At 40.4% G+C, this 23,597-nt stretch overlaps 1 protein-coding gene across 6 annotated transcripts in view; it reads right to left on the reverse strand.

Moving 5' to 3' along the window:
* Positions 1-23,597, reverse strand: part of gria3b (glutamate receptor, ionotropic, AMPA 3b) — an 87,624-nt gene that overhangs the window by 27,296 nt on the left and 36,731 nt on the right. For all 6 annotated transcript variants that reach the window (XR_010095391.1, XR_010095392.2, XM_063491423.1 and 3 more), the window contains exons 4-8: positions 17,316-17,503; positions 3,336-3,389; positions 2,145-2,306; positions 1,256-1,423; positions 772-876 (exon numbers count right to left, since the gene is read on the reverse strand). Coding sequence is in view for 4 of the 6 variants with exons in the window: in XM_063491423.1 (XP_063347493.1) it covers positions 772-876; positions 1,256-1,423; positions 2,145-2,306; positions 3,336-3,389; positions 17,316-17,503 (677 nt within the window). In the remaining 2 variants the exon portion in view is untranslated. The remainder of the gene's footprint in view (positions 1-771; positions 877-1,255; positions 1,424-2,144; positions 2,307-3,335; positions 3,390-17,315; positions 17,504-23,597) is intronic.

The following is a 23,597-nucleotide window of genomic DNA, read 5'->3' on the forward strand; positions in this document are numbered from 1 at the left end:
AATTGAAGTGTGGGCTTTAGAGGCCTGGGAGGCAGGCGGCATAATCACACATCACATCACACTGAGCCCACACTTATCCAGCTAACGAGAAATTCACAGCTGTCTCTTGGAACTCAGAGAGGTTATGAAATAAAACCAGAGGTCATCATATGGTGCTGGTTATAATGTGAATGTACCACTGGGAATTAGCATTTTGAAGAGGAGCCAGAGGAATTCTTGGATCCTCCTTTACAGTAATTGGTTATTTGAATGGTAATTACTGTCAGAAGAGGACCAAATATCAAATCTGTGCTATCCTACAGCAACGAAATAGTCCTCTATCATTCTTTTGATAGGACAGCTTTAGCTATCAGATTGCAGGGTACGACTGATTTGTGGGGCTTGTAATACTCGGCATAGCTCATCAGTGCTGCTACCTAACAGAGGTGGAGAAAGGCAATCAGCATTACTCTCTGCTGTCCTCTCAGCCCTGCTGGTCCCACCTGGCCCTCAGTACTTTAATAAATGGCAGTACAGGCTTGCTTGAAAATGTTTTCCACTTCTGCACAATCATGCATTAGTCTCTAAATGGCTCAAGGCAACATGTGACCAACAGTCACTGAGTTTTGTTCTTTTAGAGCCGAGAAATAAATCATTTATAAATTACACTTTGGCCAGATTCCATGATTTTGATGTGTGCCAGCTGTTAGGTTTTTTAAAGAGAGAGATGGAATGGTTTTATACGGGTCTATACGTCACATTTGATAGATGACAGCCACTGGTCTCTCTTACCTTCCTCGGCCCACCTGTTTTCATTTCGTAAACATCTATGGTGTAATTGGTCCTGCGGCCATAGTTGTCAAACTGGATGTTCCCAGTCATCCCCTGCACTTGGACCTAATGGGCAGACAGAAAGACACAGTGGAATGTGCAGTAGTTATAACCCAGGGTGCATACTGTAGCTGCCATTAAGGTACTTGGAGTCCACGGAGCTACTGAAGTGCATGCTGTCTGTTAATCAAATGATGAACTGGATACGCTTTAATAAAAGATGTAGTTTTATGGTAATGAGGGCCTGGATTTTTGAGTGAGCTCTGTGCAGAGATATCTGCAGGCAGAGGGAGGAGAATAGCTCTACACTCTCTTCCCTTCTCTCTGTCACTTTCCATCTTTATCACTCTCTCACTTGCTATTTGTGTGTCGCTTCCTCCAGCCTTTTCTTTAGTTTTTAGCTTGCCACTCGCTCTCCATTTTCCCCGCCCCGCCCCCACCCTACCGTTTTGAGAGCTCTCTCGATGTCTATGCCTTGGCTCCAAGGTACAGCGGGATTGGCTAGGCAGTCTCCGGCGCTGCCTCGACGAGAGACATCCACACGTTGGCGCCGCAGGTACCTGAAGGCCTCTGCTATCACCAGGATTGCATCGTGGGTCAAAGCTGAAGTGTACTGCACACAGACACACATGCAAGTCAAACAACAAAACAGCTAAAGACACGCTGAATTGGTGTGAGGTATAAACAAATCAATAAAAAAGACTGCTGCTTTTTTAATAAAGCTGTTAAAATGAGAAAATCCTGGTGGAATTGGTGCAGTCTATATGTTGCTCTCATGACTTGCATTTCAGCACTTGCCAGGCGGGTCAGTCTGGGCGGCGCTGGCGAAACCTCTGACAGCTTGCTCATGCTAAAAATAGCTAGATTAGATAGATTGGATTAGAAAAGCCAGGACTACTCTAAGGGTCAGGACCTCTTTGAAAACTTTTTAGCGGGGAGAATTAAATAGAGAATTAATGCATGATTTTATCTCCCACGCACTTCCCTTCCAACTTCGCCTGACCTTTTCACCACGGAGGCTAGAGCCACTTGTTTGTTGACCAGCGCACCGTGACAAAATCTAATTAAATGCCATTCAAAATCCATTTCTTTCTTGATCATTGTTTAATTAGATGTAAATTGAAGCAGCAATATAACCTTGGCTTGCACTGCCTATCAATATATCGATTGCTCTGAGGGATGCAACGCTAAGACAGAGGAAGCAAAGGGTGGGAAAGACAAGAGAATGACAAAGGCAAACAGAGGATGAGAGGAGAAGAACCAATAGACAGCACTTTAGAAAGGATGATCGTTGCACTCCGCATGCACAATGAAAGGCCTTGCAAGCATAGCACCTTCAGAGGGGCGTTTCGGGCTTCTGGGAATTCTCTTTCATCTAGCCGCTCCCAGCGCTGAATAAACTGCTGTACAATCGGGTTCTCAGGGTTGACTATCTGAAACCCTGAAATGTTGGCTCCACCGGCGAAGACTTTGTCCAGGCTCACATTAGAAAATCCCTGAGACGAGACAAAAGAGAAACGGGGGAGGATGAGACTCATGTAACTTGTTTTTCTTTGAGGTTTTTTAATATAACCCGGGGCAAAGCTCCACAAAATATTAGCAGTCATTCTGGCAGCGCGCAAGGTGCATTTTATTAAGGATCCTGTGCTGTCGGAGAGAGCAGCATGTGTTTGCAATTACGCTGAAGCAATGTTTCTCTTTACACTTTGCGGTGGAACCTGAATTCATTTTCACATACACAAGCAGCCAGAAGATACCTTAGAGTTTGTGTCATACCATGTAGAGTCTAAATTTTTTACTTGAACCAGCTGGCCTAGTTTCATTCAGAAAGCCTTACCATGTTAAAAAAAAACAACAACAAAAAAAGCCCCCCTAACACTTTTTAATGCATTTCAAAAACTTACGCTGCACCAGCTGCCTTTAAATTTCCTTCTTGACCCTGGAGCTATGACAGTTATTTCTTTTTATGGTCAAATCACTGTTTTTTAAGTGCAGAATTGTGTCATGTTGTGCAAGGACACGAGTCTGACTGCTGCATAATCACATCTTCTAAAGTCGGAGAAATGGCAGCAGGAGATCAGCGAGTGAGAGCGGGGCCGGCCTTTCACTTAAAAACGCTCATGCTAATACCAAGGCTAAATGAACGTTACATTCCCGAGAGTGAAGGGAAAAAATATGGCTGCCCTCCAAGGATCGTTAAAAAGGTTAAATCCTGTTTATTTATTGCTAAGGATGCTCACTGATATTCAAATATGACTGTATACTGAAGCAAAATTGCAATGTAGTGTGACTGCTGGACTGTGATTTATAAAGCATGAGGCACAAACATTGAAAGCCTTATATATATATAGAGAGAGAGAAAAAAAAAACTATATACAGTCCTATATAAAAGCCTTTAATCCACTTATTGTCCATGCACATTTGCGCTCAAGGCTGAGACTTAGACTCCATGCAGAACAAAAGCTGGTGTCCCCCTCCCCACCCCCCCCCTCCCCCCCCAGGGGAGCAGCATAGTTATTACTCACAAGATTGGCCAGAATGTAGTGGTAACCACGGCTGTTCTTCCCCAGGGTCACAACCTATGGGAGAAAAACATCGATACAGTAAACCACCCATGAGATGAGAGTTAAGAGCCAGGGCTAATGTAAGTGACTACAGCAATCACAGTAAACGGGGCAGCATCCCGCGAGCGCGCAGGATGCCGCCACAGACGTTTAAACAAAGCAGATCTTCTAAGGAATAACAAGAAAGGGGTGCTCTGCTGGGGGGGGGGGGGGAGTGTTCATTAAAGAGGAATTGATAATGACAGAGAAACAGCAGCAACGTGGAACATCCTTGAATATTCCTGCACGCTTTTAAGTCATTCACGGCGCTGGGACGTGAGTCCTCGGTAGCTGCTGGACAGAAGGTAGAAAGATGTTTCAAAGGAATTTGTAGCGAGAGAGTAAGATGTAGATCTCTTCCTGCTTTGAAAATATCACACCTTTGGAGCATAACAGCATGTTTCAACCCACACAGTTTGTCTGAAAATAGTAAGTGGTGTTCTAAGCCATTCCATCACTGTGGTACTAACCATATGCTGTCTTTTATTCTAGATTTTCTTCATCTTTTTTTTCTTTTTTGCTCTGGCCCTGCAGATAAATCCAATAGTGAAACTCTAAACAGCTCTGGCTTGTCTGTGCATTACATGCTGGACAGGTTTTTTCAGCCGGACCTCGTGAGGTCTGTTATTTATGAGTTTGCAGTCTTATGCGGATGGACTTCTGAGTGGCTGCCATGCAGAAAACCTGTCAACCATGTCTCCGTTTTCATCTGCGCTCTACAAACAGAGCAACACAAGTTTACAGCAAAATCAGCATGTTTGCACATGTTCTGGCTCCGTTGCAAAAACAAACTGTCAGTTTATCATCTGTTTGTGCATGCGTGTTCGGCTGGGGACGTTGGATATTTGTTACAGTGGGTCGTTTATGACATTCCCACAGAGCAGGAGAGAGTGATGCAAAGCACTCTTGCATCTACGCATTTTGGCACAAAAAAAGGTCTTTGGAAAAAAGACCTTTTTGGAAAAAATAAAAAGGGAAACGGTTTCTCCTGCTTCAAGTACAATTATAGCATCATTTTAACTGACCTATGTGCATGACCTATGTAACAGTAGCGGTAGCAGTAGCAAACGATTGAACAACCTCCCTCGCTTGGACTGAGCATACTCAAAAATCAAACAGACCACTCGTCTCCTTGTGGACATTTGAAGGTTGCCCACGAAGGGAAGAGACATCGTTAGTGTTTTTCACAAACTCACAAAGCCTTTCACTCATGCCATCAAGCTGCTTGGGTGGGTCTGACAGCCTCCCCATCATTAAGGCTTTAAACTTCCACCACTGCTGAATGTCAGACAGACAAGAACAAACCAAAAAAAGTGAAATAGAAACAAAGGGGAAGTGAGCTGATTATGATTCAGAAATAGCCAGAGACGACTGTTAGAATCCATCAATCTCCTTCTAATGATTAAGTGACACAAAGCTTCATGAAAATAGCTCTCTGCAACACTTTTACTGCAGTGAAATCACAGCGAGACAGATCAGGATAATTCTCCACGAGCCAATCTGGACTCTTTGCACTGCTGCATTTTCGCTGGACAAACCAAGTGCCTCCACTTTCCTTCACTGTGTGCTAACCTTGACTCTGGCCATAAGCCTCATCACACCTGCTCAGGAACTGGGCAAAGAAAGACCTCACCACCTGCCTGCAACCTAGAGCTCGCAGCCAGTCTGGCAACGACTACAAGAGGCAACCTTGGGATGGAGCACAGCGAGACACTGATGACAGAGACACACAGAACCTCCAGCCAGAGTACACAAACCTTTCCCCTCAACCTCTTTAATTAGGCAGACAGCAAGACCCTCAGCTGCTCCAGGTGACACGGAAAGATTTCGTTGTTAAATTAAACGTTCTTTTTAAAAGTCCTTTTAATATTGCAGTATTTATACACACAATACTTCAGCTCAGTGAAAGGGGATGTTCTGAAAGTCGATTTTGGTATGACCACCTTTACTCTTCGTCTTCTTTTTTTTTTATATAAATCCTGTGCTGTCTGGGAGCTTTTACAATCAGAATTATGATATGATTGCACTGCTGTGCTGAACACATTTTGCTTTTCCAAAATCAGCTCTATAAATTCTCTATAGCTCCTCTTGTTTAGGGTTTATCTGTTTATTTCTTTATTTCTATTCATGTTATTTCAGTTATTACATTATATGTGGTATACAGTATAACAATGTCGAAGGCAGGAAAGGCTGGAGGAAAAAAAAAGGGAGGTGGTGGGGGGGACGTAATAGGGGGTTAGAGTACAAATAGAAATGCACAATGTTTCGCCAACTGCCACACCTGTAAGAACAAACAAATGAAAACTGGAACATAAAAATGTGAAAATGCACAGGTACATAAATCAGCAATCTTCTTTTGGTGTGTGTGTGAGAGAGAGTGGCAGAGAGAGAAAGAGAGCGAGAATATGTCTTTGTTACGAAATATACTTGAAAATGAGGGTGGGAAGCCTCAATCAGGCCATTCGCAGCCCCCAAGAGTACTGAAGACGTAAGGCCACACTCTCAGGCCTCCAAGAACCGCCCAGTACCTGGCAGAGACCACCCCCTGCTTCCCCGACACGGAAGAGATCCAAGCCACCCCAAACCACCAAGGGAGTGGGTTAATGACCATGCCAGCCTATCCAACCACACGCTCTGGGGGGTAGCAGCATCCAGTGGAGAGTGGTGGAGTGGGTGAACACCTCCCTTGATGACTACGGTGACATTAAAAACAAGGAGCAGGTCACCAGCCAGCAGAGGCACATGATGGGGTCTACCCACTGAGACCTACATGACCCACAACCCTCTGTCTTGTTTCTTTATGTTGTTGTGGGTTCTCAATAATGACACCGTTACTTGAAGAGAAGGCTTTTTATCGAACTGTACTTCACATGTAAACAAAGCTTCGCCATCACAGTCTGCTCAGAGGTAACTCCCTCTAGCTCTCTTGCTCCCCCTATAGTCTAGGAGTATTAACAACATAAAACATGATACTAGGCAAATATGGATTTGCTGTTATCATTACACCCTCCATCAAGAACCTTATTTGTATGACTGTCCACAATGACAATAATCCAGGGCACCAAGGGAGCATCCACCTTCCCCACCACAAAGATCAGGCTGAAGTGTGGATATCAGTCCAAAGTCTTGGGGCTGATCTGCACGCTGAACCACAATAACAGCCATCTATTCAATTACAACTACAGTTGCTCCCTCACCTGGGCACCCCACCCCACCCTATGGGCCTGCGGGCACCCACGAGCCGCCAAGGCACAGGCCAGACTTCCCAGTGTGGGCCAACCCATCTTACACAGCGAGGCTGCCAAAGGGGCACAGACCAACCCCACACCACACTGCTTAAATGCTTTCTCTACATCTAAAGAGACAGCAGTGGTTTCTAATTTGTTGATAGAGCAATAGTCCATTATATTTGTTAGTCTACAACCACCTTTATTTTTCAGCCAGCTCTCTCCTGGCTGAAAAAGAGAGAAAGAAAGCTTTCTTGTAATTTCTTTAAGTAGCCTTCAGTATTCTATCCATGTATGCTTTTACTACGTTAGCGCTGTGTTTGGAATCATTGTCCTACTGAAAAATGAAGAAAATTAGATGCTTTCCAGATGGTATTCCAAAATCCTTTTCAGGTTAAATACTTTTTATCAATTTTAACAAGCTCTCTAACATCATTGGCTGAAATAAACCCCCAAACCATGACAGTACCTCCACTGTGTTTACGTATGGCTGTAGAAACTCACTGTTGTATCTCCAGAGATCCTCCATATATATTGGTGAACTTATTAGTGTACATATGTTTTGAAACAAAAAAAATAAATGTAGAGTTTTCACTCTATAAGACTTGTTGCCACTGATTTTTGGTCCAATTCTTGGGAATTTGGCATGTCTCAAACTTTTCTCCCTGTTTTCCATCCTAAAAATTTGCTTCCTCTCCTAAAACATTGTGTATCTATGGATAGTATGTCATGTAAAGATGATAATCAAAAGCCAAATACCATTTCAGAATATTCAAAGGTTTCTATTAAAGATAAATAAAATGGTTCATAAAATTATAGCAGCTAAGATAAACATAATGGTAAAAATTATTTTGAGGAGCCAAATGTGAAACTAAATATCACTTTATCGTTTTCAGCACAGATTTACATAAAAAGTGTAGGCAGGTGAAAGAGCTAGCCCTGATTAAAGTCGAACAGCAAATCATCTACCAACACCTCTAAAACTCACTAATTAATACACTGTAACCTATTTGTTAAAACTATCTGCAGACTTTGGTAGGTGGACTTAGTTAAATTAATTCTTTTTTACATGTATATATTTAAATCAATTGTTTTGTTTTGTCTTTGGCATTGATTCCTGAGGGGAAGCAATACATGTTATAATTATACAGAGAAATGAACTGTAGCTCATCATGACACCATTCTTAAACATCTGTAAGCACAAAATTACTGGGATGCAGCTGATATACTGACTCTAGCCACTGACACAGCACTGATACCTAGGTATCAATTAGTAAGGCCAATACTGAAGTACTACAGATATATTTGTACAGTGTGGTAAACAAGTCTTGAGTCACCTCTCATTTTTTTGTATTTCCCTTCTTAAAAAGTGTAATTGGAAGCAAAATATAAGGAAATGAGAAGTGGCTCAAGAACGAATATTTTTTCCTTCCCATCAGGAATAAATGCCAAAAAATCTAAAACAATTGATTGAAATGTATAAATGTAAAAAAGAAAAAACAACTTATTTAACTAAGTCCACCTACCAAAGTCTGCAGATAGTTTTAACAAAAAGGTTACAGTGTATTAATTAGTGAGTTTTAGAGGTGTTGGTAGATGATTTGCTGCTCAACTTTAATCAGGGCTAGCTCTTTCACCTGCCTACACTTTTTATGTAAATCTGTGCTGAAAATAATATGGTGATATTTATTGTCACACTTGGCTTGGAAAATATTTTCAACTGTTGTTTACCATTATTTTTAGCTGCTATGGTTAAACTGCTATAATTTTATGAACTGTTTTATTAACTTTATCTTTAATAGACACCTTTGAATATTTTAAAACTGTGGGGTTCATAATATTTTTGGGGTTTTGATTATCATCTTTAGAGGACATACTGTCCATACAAGCCCACTAGCCAATTATTCCATGTCCCAGTGACACTGAAGAGAAGTGTGCTTGGTGTTTCTCCCCCTTCAGTAATTCCTCTTTTTAGTACACTTTACCCCTTCCACATCGATCCACTAGCTGGTCCCACAGCCATTTGTTCTGCAGCTGAAAGAAAGCCTGCATTTTGCAGACTGCAGTTTTCTTTAAAGCCTGACAACTAGGGTGACCTTGACTTTACCCTCATCCAGTCTCTGCCTGCTTCAGACCTCCCAGACAGAGAGCCCTAAATGCAAAACTACAGCTACACGTTTCTAATAAACATCTTCCTCCAAATTTGACCTTTCCAGTGCAGAGTTTGCCACACAACACACGAAGAGGCAGGAGGAAAATGATAGGCTCCCCAGAGTTTGTAAATATCATACCATTCACTGTGAGGCATATGAAAGACAAGCAAATAATGATGCAATAGTTTTTAGCCTCTCTCTGAACTATGGAAACCCAGAATCCAAAGCATCATTAAACTCATAGTGCTTCATAAAATGAATCTTTACCGAGTCTTCGCAGTTTAACAGTTGGATGATTATTCTTTAAATTTTAATTTTTAAGATTAGTGAAAAAAAAGTAATTGAATATCTTGTTTTGTTCAACTCTTTTTACCTCAAAGATATTCCACTAGAAGGAATAGAAAGACAAACAATTTTGTTTGATTTAACAATCAATCACTATTAGAACGGAATTTTCCATCAGTCTACTAATCCATTTGCTGTAATTGTCACAGATCAGTGTTTTAGTAAGGAATGTCCAGGAAGAGGTTCAGTCGGCACAGCTTTCTTGCAAGGGTCAATGCTCCATCAAAAGGACATTTAACACCAATGATGTGAAATCATTGGTGTTATTTGTGAGTTGTGTCATGTGTCATTTTTGAGTTGTGCTTACAAATATTTTGAAGTAGTCTATATTTTTACTCTAAAGCCAAGGTCAGAAACAGGTATATGTTTAAGGAAACAACAGTCTATGAATATTAATACTTTCACTGCAACTCACTTTTAGTGATAATGGCTCCATCGCTGTGCTATGACTTATAATACTAAATGTCAGTCCTAGTAAATCTCATACAGTGAAAGCTAAGATGTGTGTTTTCAGTCTCCCCTTTGGCTGCTGAGTTGACATTAGCTAACATTTAAAATTCATAGACTGAAAGGCTGCAGCTCATGGTGCTCAAGATGCTGATGTGATATGCCTAAAGGTGTTTTACTCTACGCTAATGTCAGATCTTTGTTGCTTGGTTTTTTGTCAGTCTGTTGTCACCAGAATCGATGCTTAAGAGATTTTTTTGAAGCAAAATTTAAAAAAAAGAAACAATATTTGTTTGTTTTTTTCAAGCATCATACTGCTAACATTAGTTTGGCTCTTTGCAAGCATCTGCACAGACAGCATGCTAACACAAAGCTAGCCAAGAACCCAGAGTGATGTTAAAGTTGAGTTTTTACCGACCCCAGCCCAGCAGTCAAAGCCTGATCTTCAACAGGTAACACAGGCAGTGATGAGCAGTCAGGATTGTAGCCTCCATTTTTACCTGTTCATGTTTCTAAAGTAGAATTACTGTGGCGATCCCTTTGAAGTTTCTTTTCGGCTGGTTTTCATTTGTTGGCTCTGTTCAAACATAAATACTAAAAGAAGGACCACATGTGTGGTCTCATTAGGTCAGGGATTTGTGTTGGTGTGTAGGACTGTAGCCTAAGGATTATATTGTTAACTGGTAATTATGAGACAGCCCCCTTTATGTCATTTTATGGAGTAATAAGAAAGTAATGTAATCAGTGTTACTTTTAAGAAAACTGTGGGTGTAATAATTAGATTTGTTGATTAACGACCCTAACACTGGTACTGAGCAGAGTTCTCAAAAGAATGGATTCTTGGACACTAATTGGTACTGAAATCTATTATTACATTAGATACCCATTTGCAAAAATATTGATAGCAGCTAATTACAAGAATAGTAGCACACAGCTTGGTGAATCAAGAGGGACACCCTGGGCTTCATAAAGAGTTTCATAAGGTCAGTAAAGCTCTTCTAAATAACATTCTTTTTTTTTTTAACTGTTATCATGAATGTTAACCTGGTCAGCCAAATGTTAGACGTTTACCTATTAGCAATAAACCACATTAACATTTTATAAGTTATAAAAGTATAAAAGTAGTCAGTAAAGTTCTTCAAATTAAAATTAAATTACTTAACTGTTATCATAAGGTGACCAACCGTCCTCTTTTTCCCGGACATGTCCACTTTTCACGTTCTGTCCGGGGCGTCCGGGGGGATTTTCGAGATTGATAAAAATGTACGCGTTTACCTATAGGGCTATAGAGAACCCACATGTGTGACGTCATCCCCGAGCTGCTACTTTGTGAGTTGTTGTTCTGCGCTCACAGACGGGACAGACAGTGCACAGGAGCACACCTGGTGATGTTTGAAAGATGCCATAGCGCAACTGCAGCTTTTCAGATGAACTGCAAAAGAAATTTCCCTCGTACCGTCCTGGTACTGGTAATTTTTCTTATACAGATGAGGCCTTATTTCTGTGCCATTATTTAATTCCAGAGGTTTTTAAGTTATTTCTTTGACCTTGTTGACTTGTAAAAGCCTATATGACATTTTTTGTTTCACCGCACAGAGAAGGCATCGTTTACATATGTTAAAATTTACTTTAAGCAAACCGTATTATTAAAGTTCTTCATGACTGGGCCAAGTGTCCTCTTATGCATTAACCTGCATTTTATAAGTTATCAATATAGGAGCAGCTAGCAACTTTGGCTAATTCATAAAATGTTAACGTGGGAGCTAGGCAGCAAACATTATTTTCCTGTGTACTGGTATTGAGTTTGAAATTCGAGTGCATAGAAATATCAATCATTAGTGTTTTTTAAATATCACAACAATACAAAGTAACAAACCGTCTTTGGCTAATCGAACATACAACTGTTTCCAATGCAAATTTAAACAAACTTTCTTGGCATAGTTTGACTATAGTTTAGAACTGTGTATGAAAATCCCTGTAATTCCTATTGAGCCCAATCAATTAAAGCTGAAAGTCTGAGCTTCAATAGCATCTTAATTGCTTAATTTCAAATCTATTGTGATGGTGTACATGGCCAACATTATGAAAAGTGTGGAACTGTCCGTTGTACATTTCTGGACTCCATTGTATAATCTTGCGACTGTAGAGATTCCTAAGTGTTCCACTTCAAATAGGATGGGGCAGAAGGGTGAATTTTAGTTTTATATGCTTTGATGTAAAAGGACTTTCGCCTTTTTCGAACTCCCATTTTTTACTTCAAGGCGCTTGTAGAAGTGCTTTTAGTGGAGCACTCTCTAATTAACAGCGAATAGCGGCTGTGGCTGAGATGCTTTTCTTGGCAGCCGTGATATATGCCCCTGAAGTGTTGGCCTTCCCCCAAATGCGGAACGTTTTAGAAACACCTGACTCATATTCAAATGATTATGTCTATCATTGCGCTGAGATACAAGAACTACTTAGAGTTGATACCTTGGGAGGAAGAAATCACCGGAAACGTAGCAGAGACAGCCGCATGCTTGTGTGCCAAAACTTTAAAAGAGAAAGATGGCTTACTCAGTTTTTATTGAAAATGAACGAGGCAATTTCGCATGACTGATAAGGTGAAAGGGGCTCCTCTGGTTTATATATTGCAATATTATACACTGTATTCTCACACAGTTATGGCAACATGTTCAAATCTCACAGTCACAGCGCCCGGGTCTCAGCCTCTCATTCATTGGTTGAGTCAGCAGGTCACATTCTTTTTAATGATAACACTTTAATCCCATTTAATTCTATAATCACAGTTAGTAAATGGCCCTCAACACCCAAGGTTGGTGTCAGGGATTTGAAAGCAGCACCTAGCTTTACATCAAGCAGCACGGATTCAGCTATGCTTCCATCAGCCCCTCTTTCAGCAACATGGGGGCAACGAGCTGATGTTGAGATCTTTTATATCAGTGGAGAGATTAGCTCGCTTTCTTAGCAGTTTTCTCAACGATGTGTAATCAAAGGGCGATGACTGCAAGAGAGGGATTAACGTGGTGTTTTACTTGTAACTCTGAGATTGCCAGAGTGCATTTATTCAGATTAGTTTTTTCCTCCCATTCTTTAATACCTTCACTCACATCCATGTTTGCCAGCATGTCACAATATGTCATCCCCGGGTTTTCACTGAGTCACCCGCAACATTGATCGAGACTCTTCTTTTTATTGCTGACAGCCTTCTTTTATCTGCTGCTGGCGATCTGTCATCCATTCTCTCCCTCTCCCACTACATCTTATCTCCCATGGTAAAACGTCCTACCCTTTTCTTAAATTTGATATCATGCAAAGACTTGAGATTCTATAATACATTGAACTGCTGGTTTTCTCAGATTTCTCTATTGGAGAGGGGAGAAACGGATGGACAATCTCCAGTTCTCCATGGGGAGGCAATGTGGCCACCCTTAATTCCTCTACAGGCAGCAAAATGTTGTTCTAACAAATCCCCAAATGCACCTACTTTTTTTCTTGCTCTTTCAGTGAATCCGTTTTGCTTTTTATTGTTTTTTTTCCTGTATGAAAATGCAGCTTTGTGGCTGGCAGGGTGCTCACTGCCAGCCTGTCTTTGAACAGCTTGCTTGCCCTGGGCCTGTCCAAGATGCCATTGTCTGTCTGTCTGTGTGTGTGTGTGTGTGTTTTTTTTTTTTAAATTTTATTATTTTGTTTTTTTCTTTCCTGTCTGCTTGCCCGCCTGTCTCTCTTTACACTAGTGATGAGCAGGTTGTTGCCTCTGAGCAGACTCCAGTGCAGAAATCCCAGGAGAAGAGGCAGCCAGCAAGGAGCACGGAAACTGATACATGTACGAGCAATCTCACTGATGAATCAGATTAGGCATGACAACACATACAGTCAAGTAAACAAGCATACACTCAGAGGCTAGAATACATACACTCACTATTAAAAACCACCAGTGGTAGCAATACAGAGATGATCGCTGTTTGTTTACAGGGCTCCTTTAACGGTGTAAATATTTTGGTTCATGTATGCTATCATAAACCTAGATGGTTCAATGAAACACATTGATTGGATATGTTTAGGAGAGCAGAGCTGGCAGAGGGTCTGATATTCTAGTCATAAGGAAAGGTTTGCCATAGGGTTAATTTATCTGCAGTGCAGTATTGATGGAGAAGTCCTATAGGCGATAAATCCTGAGTGGTTGTTACAGCATAAAATGATAATGGCCCGGGCGTAGCATTCTCCTCAGCATCTCAAAACAAATTTGTAGGGACGCTCAGTCAGCTCTCGTACGAGTAAACAAAACTTGGCCTGATGCAGCAGTATGCAAATACTTCTCTTATGAAGCTTTTACATCATGTCAAATGAAAAACGAAGGGAATAAAAGAAACGTTCAGGTGGGTGGGTGGGCGCCAACCACAGAAGAGGCACATTCTGTTTTGTGTTTGTATGTAGAAACCTCCATTTAAGAACATGGTAGGTGAACTAAAGCAAGCCAATTAATTGATTATGATTCTAGAAGGGAACCACGACCACATAAATAACAATTTAATCATAGTAATTTGATCAAGAGAGAAAAAAAGCCTTCTATCTTCTCAGCATATGTTCAGTTTTATTGCAAGGCTTCTTAAATCTTGTAAAAAGCACTCAGGATGACCTCGCTGTTGAAAAATGCTATATACAGAACCCACGCTTGCCTTGCCTTTTATATAGTTAGCTATTCAGAAGAATAACATAAGAACATTTTACTAGATGGTTATTCATCGCATAAAGAGTAGTGATCTACAGTCTCCTCTAAATTACAAATTATTTTCTTTTAAAGGTAAACAGCTAACCTGTGTGTTTACTGTGCTTCTGTACACCTAGTAGTAATACTATTTGTAAAGCTGATACTTGAATGGAACTGTGCACACAGAGATCTTTGACTTTCACATTATAACTGCTTCCCACGGCTGCTTTTCTTCAGACAATATGTTCTCACCACACCGATGAATTATGCAAGCTAGCCCTGAACTGTAGTATATTTTACTACGGTATCTAGTTGTGAATGGCACAATATACTGTACCTAAAGTATCAAGTATGCACAATGACCGATTTTAAAAACTTTGTTATGACTGTGCAATTGTAATTGTGGTGCATTAGCATTTGAGCAGCAGTCTAATTACTTGATAGTTTATTTTGCTGTTCATTTATATTAAATGAAAAATTCTAAAATACAGAAAAGAAGTAACGATAACTATAAAAATACCCAAATATCTATTATATCTAATTTTATTCAAAAGTACAAAGTAAAAAAAAAAAGACCTTGAAAAAAGTGTTAAGTTTAAGGATGCATAGAATATCTGTATTTTTAAACCATACTGACATTTGGAAGTTGAATAACTATACTAGATCGAACCAGCAGAGCGTTCGCAGACACTTTATCAAAAGCGGTGTTAATGAAGAGCAGCACAGAGGTTTCTCTTTCTGTGCAACAATTGTGCAAGCTCGTCACTTTCCCATGCTAGATAACGACACTCCACGAACATCATTGTCTGCTTAAAGGAAGAAAAAAAAATCCATTCAGCAGTGGGATTACTCAGACTGAAATCATAAAACTAAGCCACCGAGCTGATTCCCATTTCCCCCAGCAATCAGCTAGCTGGATCTGCTCTGCGTCATGATCCTCTCTCAACAGGCACTGACCTTGACGGATTGGAGCAACATTATGACACGCAGACACCAGCGCCTGCACACCGGTTCTGTTCGAACTCAGCCACCAGTCCGCCACAGATTAAACTCTATCTGTCGACAATCATTGGTTAATAGAACTACTACAGCAGGTAGAAGCAGCGGGTTTTACCACATAGCAGACAGTGGGTGCCATTTTTGGCATGATTGCCCCCGTGGGAGACGGTCCATTCCTGTTTCAATGTATAATGGCCCGATAGGAGGCAGCTGCAGAGTGAAGTCCAGCAGCTTCCCTGAATGCCTCATGACTCATCTATATTGGCAGAGCTAGCCGGATTATTTCCATTAGCTCTAACAAAAAAACAATCCCATGCTGAGGTTGTCACTGAAACAAGGGGCGAAACTGAGCACGCTGCTGCTTTGAAGGTTAGCTTCTGCAAAAGCTACATTTTCCCCCTCTTTGTAGAAAAAAAATGCCAAGGCAGAAAAATGAATGATGATGATTATCGTCGCATGTTGAGGAGGAAAGAGCTCAACATAAAAAAGAAAGAAAAATCATTAGTGGGAACAAAGACAGGAACAGAATAACATCAAACAGATTACTGCCCCGCATCCTTATTATTGTTTACAGGGAGAAAGCAATTAAAAACGCAACCATTAATATGCCTCACATGTGATGTGTAATGAGCGTTCTAAGCTTTTCTTAAAAGCTGAAGCATATTCCAAGACTTTGAACGGAAACGTATTTTGATATAGTCCCAGGATTGTAAAGGGAGGAAATTTGCGGTTCAAGAATTAAATTAGACACAGCAAATTAATACTAAAAGCTATTCTGTTTTAAACTATGACTCTGGGATCAAATTAGATTCATAAAAACACAAGTGAAACTAACAGTCGTTGAGGGGATATTGTGAGGCAAAGAGAAGCCAATATCTAAATGAATGTTAACGAGCAGAATCCAATTCAGGAACTGATTGCCTTATAAGCAGGCAGCAGCAGGCAGGGGTGCAGGCTGGAGAGGAGCAAGCGAGCAGAGGAGATGCATGGCATAATAGCCACTCATCTATTCATGGTAATTGTGTTTCCCCTACTACAAGGACTGGTGGACCTTTCATTTTCTCCTCAGGCAATGGACGTGATAGAGGAACGGAGGGGTTTTGGGTTGTTAGGAGAGGATTAAAAGGGCTGCATCATCAGTGGTCTCTTCAAATGGCTGCTCACGCTCAGACCTCTCGCTACCTTGGGCTCACGGGCAGCTTCAATACACAAAGATTTTCAAACGAGACAGCATCAGACGTTGCAACCAAACAATGCCAAATAGGGCTCTTCAAATAGGCAGGGTTGCTGCTATGTCTCATAGGCCTTAGGTGATCCCAAACTGAGTGAGTATAGGAAAAAAAAAAAGAAAAAAGAAAGAAGGTTTGGTTCCAAAATTAGCTATGGTGAGTCAAACACATACATAAAAAACACTAGTATTAGCAAAAACCTGAAAGTCTTAGATAATAAATTATAGACGGATTAAATGTTTCTTTCTGATTTTATCACTTCACTGATAAAGTGGAGCTTTTTCTCCACAAAGTGCTGCCTTCTGCAACTGAAAAATAAATTTGTAAAAAAGGAACACATTAATTTAAACCTGATAAAACAGAGCTAAGAGGACCTGCAGAGTTCTGGAGGTTAACGCCTTTTACGCTACACATCAGTCATTTGACACTGAAACTTTGGCAGCACTTTAATAAAGACACAAAGATATCCTGACTGTAAGTATTATAAACAAACTACAGAGACTACATTTCCCATAATGCTAGATGTTCTGTTAACCTAGCCTGACAAGTGCACAATTTTTATTACACATAATGATCTTCCCTCTCAGCCAAAGAACTCAAAGCACGTATTTAGATGCAACTAGTGTTCAAGAAGACTGCTAAATAAACTTTGGTATATAATAAAATAAGTCCTTTTAATATCTGCTGTTTAAGTCTGCTACTACTGCAAGCGAAAAAAAAAGGACTTGAGGTAGAGTGTAAGTGTAGGCGGTGATATAATGAGCACGCCTATACACTGAGGCTCAGAGGCTCACCTGCTCTAATATAGTGTTGATCCTATCCACCTCGCAGTCAATCACATAGCGCTTCTCCTGCCTCCTGTCCATCTCCTCAATGATGCGCTTGAACTCGGCTGCGTCCGTTGTGCTGCTAACAGAGCGAGCGGTCACCTGCCAGTTGTTAGCGACTGCTGCCTCCATGATGGCCTGCAGTATGGAGAAACCTACAGAGGGAGAGAGAGTGAGACCGTAACTCAGAGGATTAAACAAAAAAATCGACCGGCACACATCAAGAGTTATGCCGAACCGAGTGGCTTCTAATTTATTCTGGAGACGTTTTTGCATGAATCCAGAGGTTAAAGGCCATCTCATTACAATCTAAAATAGCATTACAAAGTCTGCAAGCCCACTAAAATATTGTCTAGAGTCTAGACTTTGTGTGCCTGTGTGTGTGTGTGTTTAATTCACATTTGCATATTGACAAGGCAGTATCATAATGAAGTGAAAGGACAGGAATCGTATCTCCATATTATTAAAAGATCAGTGGGTGATGTTATTGCACTTGGCATCAATTAAATTATGGCATTTAGCTCAGCCACATGTTAACTTTGACAGTGCGGTGAAACACATTGCAGCCTGTGTCTCCTTGGAGGATCCTGCCAACTCATTTTAAGATAAAGACAATGAAAGATTTATCCAAGCCAGTGGTAGCAAGAGATCATTATAATACCAGAAGAATGGAGAATGAGCCCTTCTAATGATTAATTCACACATGAAATATTTTCATTTAACAGAGTGCTCAGAAACACTATGGTCAAATCACATACCACACAATGAATAATGTAACCATATTTCTGGAGGGATAGATTGCATGTAGGACAAGCTGAAATAAAAATGGCTTAAATCGTCTCCAGTGTATAACAAATGGGCATGAACGTGATGAAGATTGTGAAAATCAAACATCATTAGGCCAAGCAGAATGCAGTCATAACATGTGCAATAAGCTTATTTTTCACATTTTTTATAATATTCACATGATCTGTCATGTGGGTAGCTGATACAGAAAGGGAAACGAGGAGAAAAAATAATCTTTCAGCAACAGCATGCTCTGGCAAACATGTAGACAAATATAGATTTTGTTTCTGTGCAACATCATCACAGCGATGTTGGGGGCAAAAAGTAACTCTTCAAGGCAGCGGAGCCAGGCTCCAAAGCAGAGACAAGGATGAAAAAAAAGATGGATGGGAAATGTTAAATAATCCAAGGGAATTATGTGCCTATGCTAAGAACAGAAGAAGAATATGAATCCAGACCACTAAATGAATTCCTGTTGGTCCTAAAGCCAGCAAGGTTCTTTACAGTGCTTGGACCCTTACCCTCAATATGGTTTATCCTTTGGACATATCCCAAACTTTAGCTTTTGTACATGAAGACAAACAACATAACTGTATGCACATAAGCATTCTCACCATTACAAAGAATAAGTTCATTAATATAATTTATGGTCAGAATTACCGAGGCTTCTTGTATCATCAATAACAATTCCAGATTTAGCTGACTGTATCACAGCTAGCTAACAGCCCACGTTGCTTCTCTTTATAATTAGAGTTAGTGTTTATTTTGTTGGCTTAAGTTTTGTTTTTGGTGCTATAAACATTAAAACATTATTGAATTGATTTGAACTCAATGCCTACAGTACCTTATGTCTGGTACAGCATGCTTACAGCAGTTATAGCAGGTCGAGAAGTATGCTAACCTGCTAACCTTCACATTAACTAAATTAGCGACAAACATTAACACTAAACCCATCCTACGATATTGTTAAATAAGGAAACGACAGACAGACTCAACATCCAACTAAAAACATTCAAAGCTTGCTAAATTAAAACCAGGAGCATGCCAACAACCTATAAAATATATTTTTTTTATAGTTAGCTTCTTTTAGCCAAACTTTGGCAGGTTTAGTGCGTGGGCCACTTCATTCAGACACCTGATACTTTTGCCTGCTAAACATAATTTTACATCAATATGGAAATGAAAGGCAAACAAACAGATTCAATTTTGATATGGCATTTTAATATGAAGTCTGGAAGAAATTACAGACAACATTATAAGAAGTCAATAACAATGTTTAACTTCAATCTGGTGACCGACTACCAGAGCGGTTTTACCCTTTAAATACACCCAGCAGACTTTGTAACCATTAAAACCTGTCTGTGGAGGCTGTTATGGAAATTGTCTGACATAATATGAAATAAGTGGGCAAAGTAAACATTTTACTTTTATTTATTTATTTTTTTTACTTTACCTTTGTTATTTATTTTGAGCTATTTTTCTGTACAACTTTATCTCTGTGAACCGGCTGCAGACAGCCGACAAAGCCAGCACAGAGACCAAAGAAGCAACAACAGCAGCTCTAACAAGGAAGCCTCTTTGTGACTCACTGCATTTGTCTTCTGCATTTCTTTTCTTTTTCATTTGGTCAAGTAGCTCTCTTTTTTTTGTTGTTGTTATTTTTTGGATTTCCAAATACTTTGAGACTACTGTACCATGTGTGTCTATGCTTCTGGTGTGCCAACATTGCTTTAGCACACAGCCACATCTCCACCAGACGACCTTTTGGCAAGCAGCACAGCAAGTAGTGGAGACCGACACACACTGTGTCATCTGTCCAGAGGAGCGGTGGCATACTGCCTAGAGACATTAAGCTGCCAGATCTCAAGGTTATGTGGCAACCTGGTTATCAGGTGACAGGACTCTAAGGATTCAGCTCATAGCTTATGAATGTAACCTATAGCAAAACACAGTTTACATACTACTGTATGTAAAGAGTGAGTCTAGCTAACTGGTCTTTCCAGGGTTAAAGGTCTCAAACTTTACACTGTAGTGAGTTAAAAACAATATCAATATATATAAATGGATATAGATATAATTTGTCAGAATTATTACTTTTAACAAGCGCAACTGGTTACGTTAAAAAAAAGTGAAAATTAAAGTGAAAAACATTTTCTAAACTATCATCATTTTTACATGAGTGCAGCAGAGCAGCAGTCTCTCATGTGCTAAACTTCCTCAGATCTCCTTTACCTAAAGCACAAGTTACAGAGTGAAGGTTTGAATAACATGGATGCATTATTCATTTTCCTGAGGCATATGCTCACAACCTCACCAACCACAAGCCAGCTGGATAGCATGGCAGTCTTCCCGGCAATAAAAAGCTTCTCACATTAAGAGATGTCACGCAGATTAACTGGGTCAAAATGGTCTCTGTTGGTTTGGAAACTGTTGAGAAGGCTGGTAAAGGTAAAAATGCCAGTGTATTATTTAACACACACTAATCACATTGGGTGTACGACATGCCATGCATGTGGGTTAAAATGATAGATGATTTGTTTCAAGGCTGCGTGTATCTATTTGTTTAGGGTAGTGTAATCTGTGATTCCCGTGCTCCTTGAAAGGCACAATAGTATGTCTCAGAATAATTTTAAATGACAGAAAAACTAAATTCTCGCAGCGGGAATGATTTGGAAATTTGGGCTTTACATACGCAAGCATCTACAGTGTGCTGTCCAGAAAACGAAACAAAAAAAGAAATCCTATTTTCACTTTCGAGATGAAGTGGGAAGTGAAAAACATGAATTATGCTTTTATGTGGAGGAGGGATATACTGTTCTGTCAATCAGATTACAATCACAGAGTTCTTTTATTTTGAAATTGCTGATTTGTGCGGCATTTTGTCTCCCCCTCTGCCTCTGGCAAACCCTGGACTGTGTGGGAACAATTGGATTCATTTAAGATTCACAGAAGATTCCATGCCTGCCTAGTTTTACATTTGTATGGAAATTAAGAGATGGAATCTAGTGGTGGTAAATAGTCTGTCCAGAAAAGGATTAGGCCTGCTTTTTGCTGCTGTTTTCTCAAAAGTCAGCATAAAAGTTTGCATGCATTCTGATTGGGACTATCAAAAAACCGAACAGTATCCTTTGAGCGCAACTTAATCTGACAGCCCCGAGAAGACTGATAGTTCCTTCTTCATCTCCACCAGCAAGTAAATATAATAAATGTCTTTGGTACTTCATGCAGCTCTTCCAAGAGTTACATCAGCCACTTACCTTTCTTGGACCAGAGTCCATCTCCAGATTCAGCCAATCAGTAAATTAATCTTCCTAAAGAGCACTGGAGACCCTCATAAATGCTTTTGTTACTAATATTTATTTCCAACATGGAGAAAATCCATAAATTCTATACACCTTCCTTTTTTTTTCCACCAACAGGAGCCCCACATCTGTGTTGCATCTGAAAATGTAATACAGTCAACTACATAAATTATGGACAACAACAACAAGGCTTCCTTATCACCACCTATAAATCCCTGCAGTACAAATGCAGCGGCATGCAGCGGCTTCTGCTGCTCATGCTCCTCGGTGCTAATCACGCCATCGAGACAGGGAGACTTTTCACGCGCCGCTTGGGACTGAAACACGGCGTACAGCGTAATAAAATGTGTACAGCATCTATAAGCGTGATGACTCTAACTACACATTCAAGATACAGCCTGGCCACAAAAAATGTCAAAAAATCTTGACCGCGCACATAAACATTTTATATAACTTTTAAATACTATAGAACTGCACAACCCACCATTTCATCAGCGCTCAAATGATAGATTATAAAACACTTTATTTCATCGTAAATGTCTTTAAAATTTTATCGCTACCCTTATGCAAACTCATTCTTTATATTTATAGTTATCTGATATTTTGTTCTGTATGTATGTGGGAAATGAACCTCTGTGCTTTGGGGCTGATGAACAACAATTCTGAGTCCTCGCCCTAAAGAACGAGGCGGTGACGTTAGCCACCAGTAATGCTGCAGTGTTTTTTTTTCCACTGATAAAGTGCACCAGTGTTTCTACTATATGTTGCCAGGATACGGGCCAAAATAAATGTTAACTCTGACAAATGAATACTGCAGCGAAAGAGAAAACACACGGCTGAATTTGTCAGTGTTGAAACATCCCTGAGCGCCATATACAGGTGAGGTCATTCAGAGAAGTTTCATATTTGTATAGGCCTGATTATAACATTTATATGTGTGTGTGTGTTTTTCCCCTTTGGAGCTTTTGCGACCTATGGTGACTCATAACAGCTTTCTATGTGTTCAGTCACAATGTGTATCTTCAAAAGGGTTATTTCAGCGAACAGGAATCAGAGTTAAGATGAAGGAAGTATAATGAGTACTGGAGAGACAGAGGAGAGGGGTAACTCGAGGGCAGAAGGCTAGCGTCCGGGTCTGACTTTAGTTTTTGAATATGTGAAGGTGGATAGGCCTTTTTTCCCCCCATATAAAAAAGTGGAGTTAAGTTGCTCTTTAATCTGAAACACACACTTGAAACAACTGTATAGTTTGTGGAGCATGCGGTGCAGGAACCGCTGCGATGGGTGAAAACTCAATTATTTCTGCATTTCTCTGCTATCAAATCCAGAAGGAGCCTAAAGACGGCCCGTGTGCTTATAAATCAGAACTGTTGCGAATGAGATGTTGTGGCAGTGTAGCGTACAGTGGCTGAGTGAGAGCTGCAGTCCTCTTCTTCGTCTGTGAACCGGATCTTAACAGGATGAGTTTTGAAGCGTCACCCGTGGCGGCTCAGCAGTAATTGAATTGAGTTGCATCTAATCTCATTGCCCAGCTCCTTTGGTTCCCTGCCTCTCATTAGGGTTCGATGCAGAGTGTCACAGGCCTCCATCTCTCTCTCTCCCCCTCTATTACTCACAGCCGTCTCTCATATCTCACAGCCGATCCAGCCTAACTAGGCAATTCAGAGAAATATTGCAAATTCCTCAAGCCATACACCTCCGCATTAGCCACGACTGACTGTGAGCTTCAGAGGCACAACTGCAGTATAGCACTCGCTCATATTACCCCATATCATTACACTGTATTATCACTGGCATTATAATAATCCATACTGTGTCAAACTCTACTGATCTTATCAAATAATGAAATGTAAGCAGATGAGTCAACGTTAAGCACACTGTGGTACACAATAAATAACAGCGGCCAAAAACAACTAAAGCTACCACTTAATGGCAAAGAAGGAGAGATGGAAGGTAAAACCAGTTCAATCTGAACCAATTTCTGAAGGATAAATCTAAAGAGCACATGTGAAAATGAGGCGTTGTCCACTGAGCAGGCAGTAAATGTGGCTGCTCTTCCCTCTAGCTTGTCAATCCTCTTGTAAATGAGAGTCTCTGGGGAGCTGAAACGCCCCGCTGAGCACTGTTCATGGTCTAAAAGGGCATCTTAAACAACTGAATG

The sequence above is a fragment of the Pelmatolapia mariae genome, linkage group LG2, assembly GCF_036321145.2.
Source record: "Pelmatolapia mariae isolate MD_Pm_ZW linkage group LG2, Pm_UMD_F_2, whole genome shotgun sequence".
In the NCBI taxonomy this organism is placed as follows: Eukaryota; Metazoa; Chordata; class Actinopteri; order Cichliformes; family Cichlidae; genus Pelmatolapia; species Pelmatolapia mariae.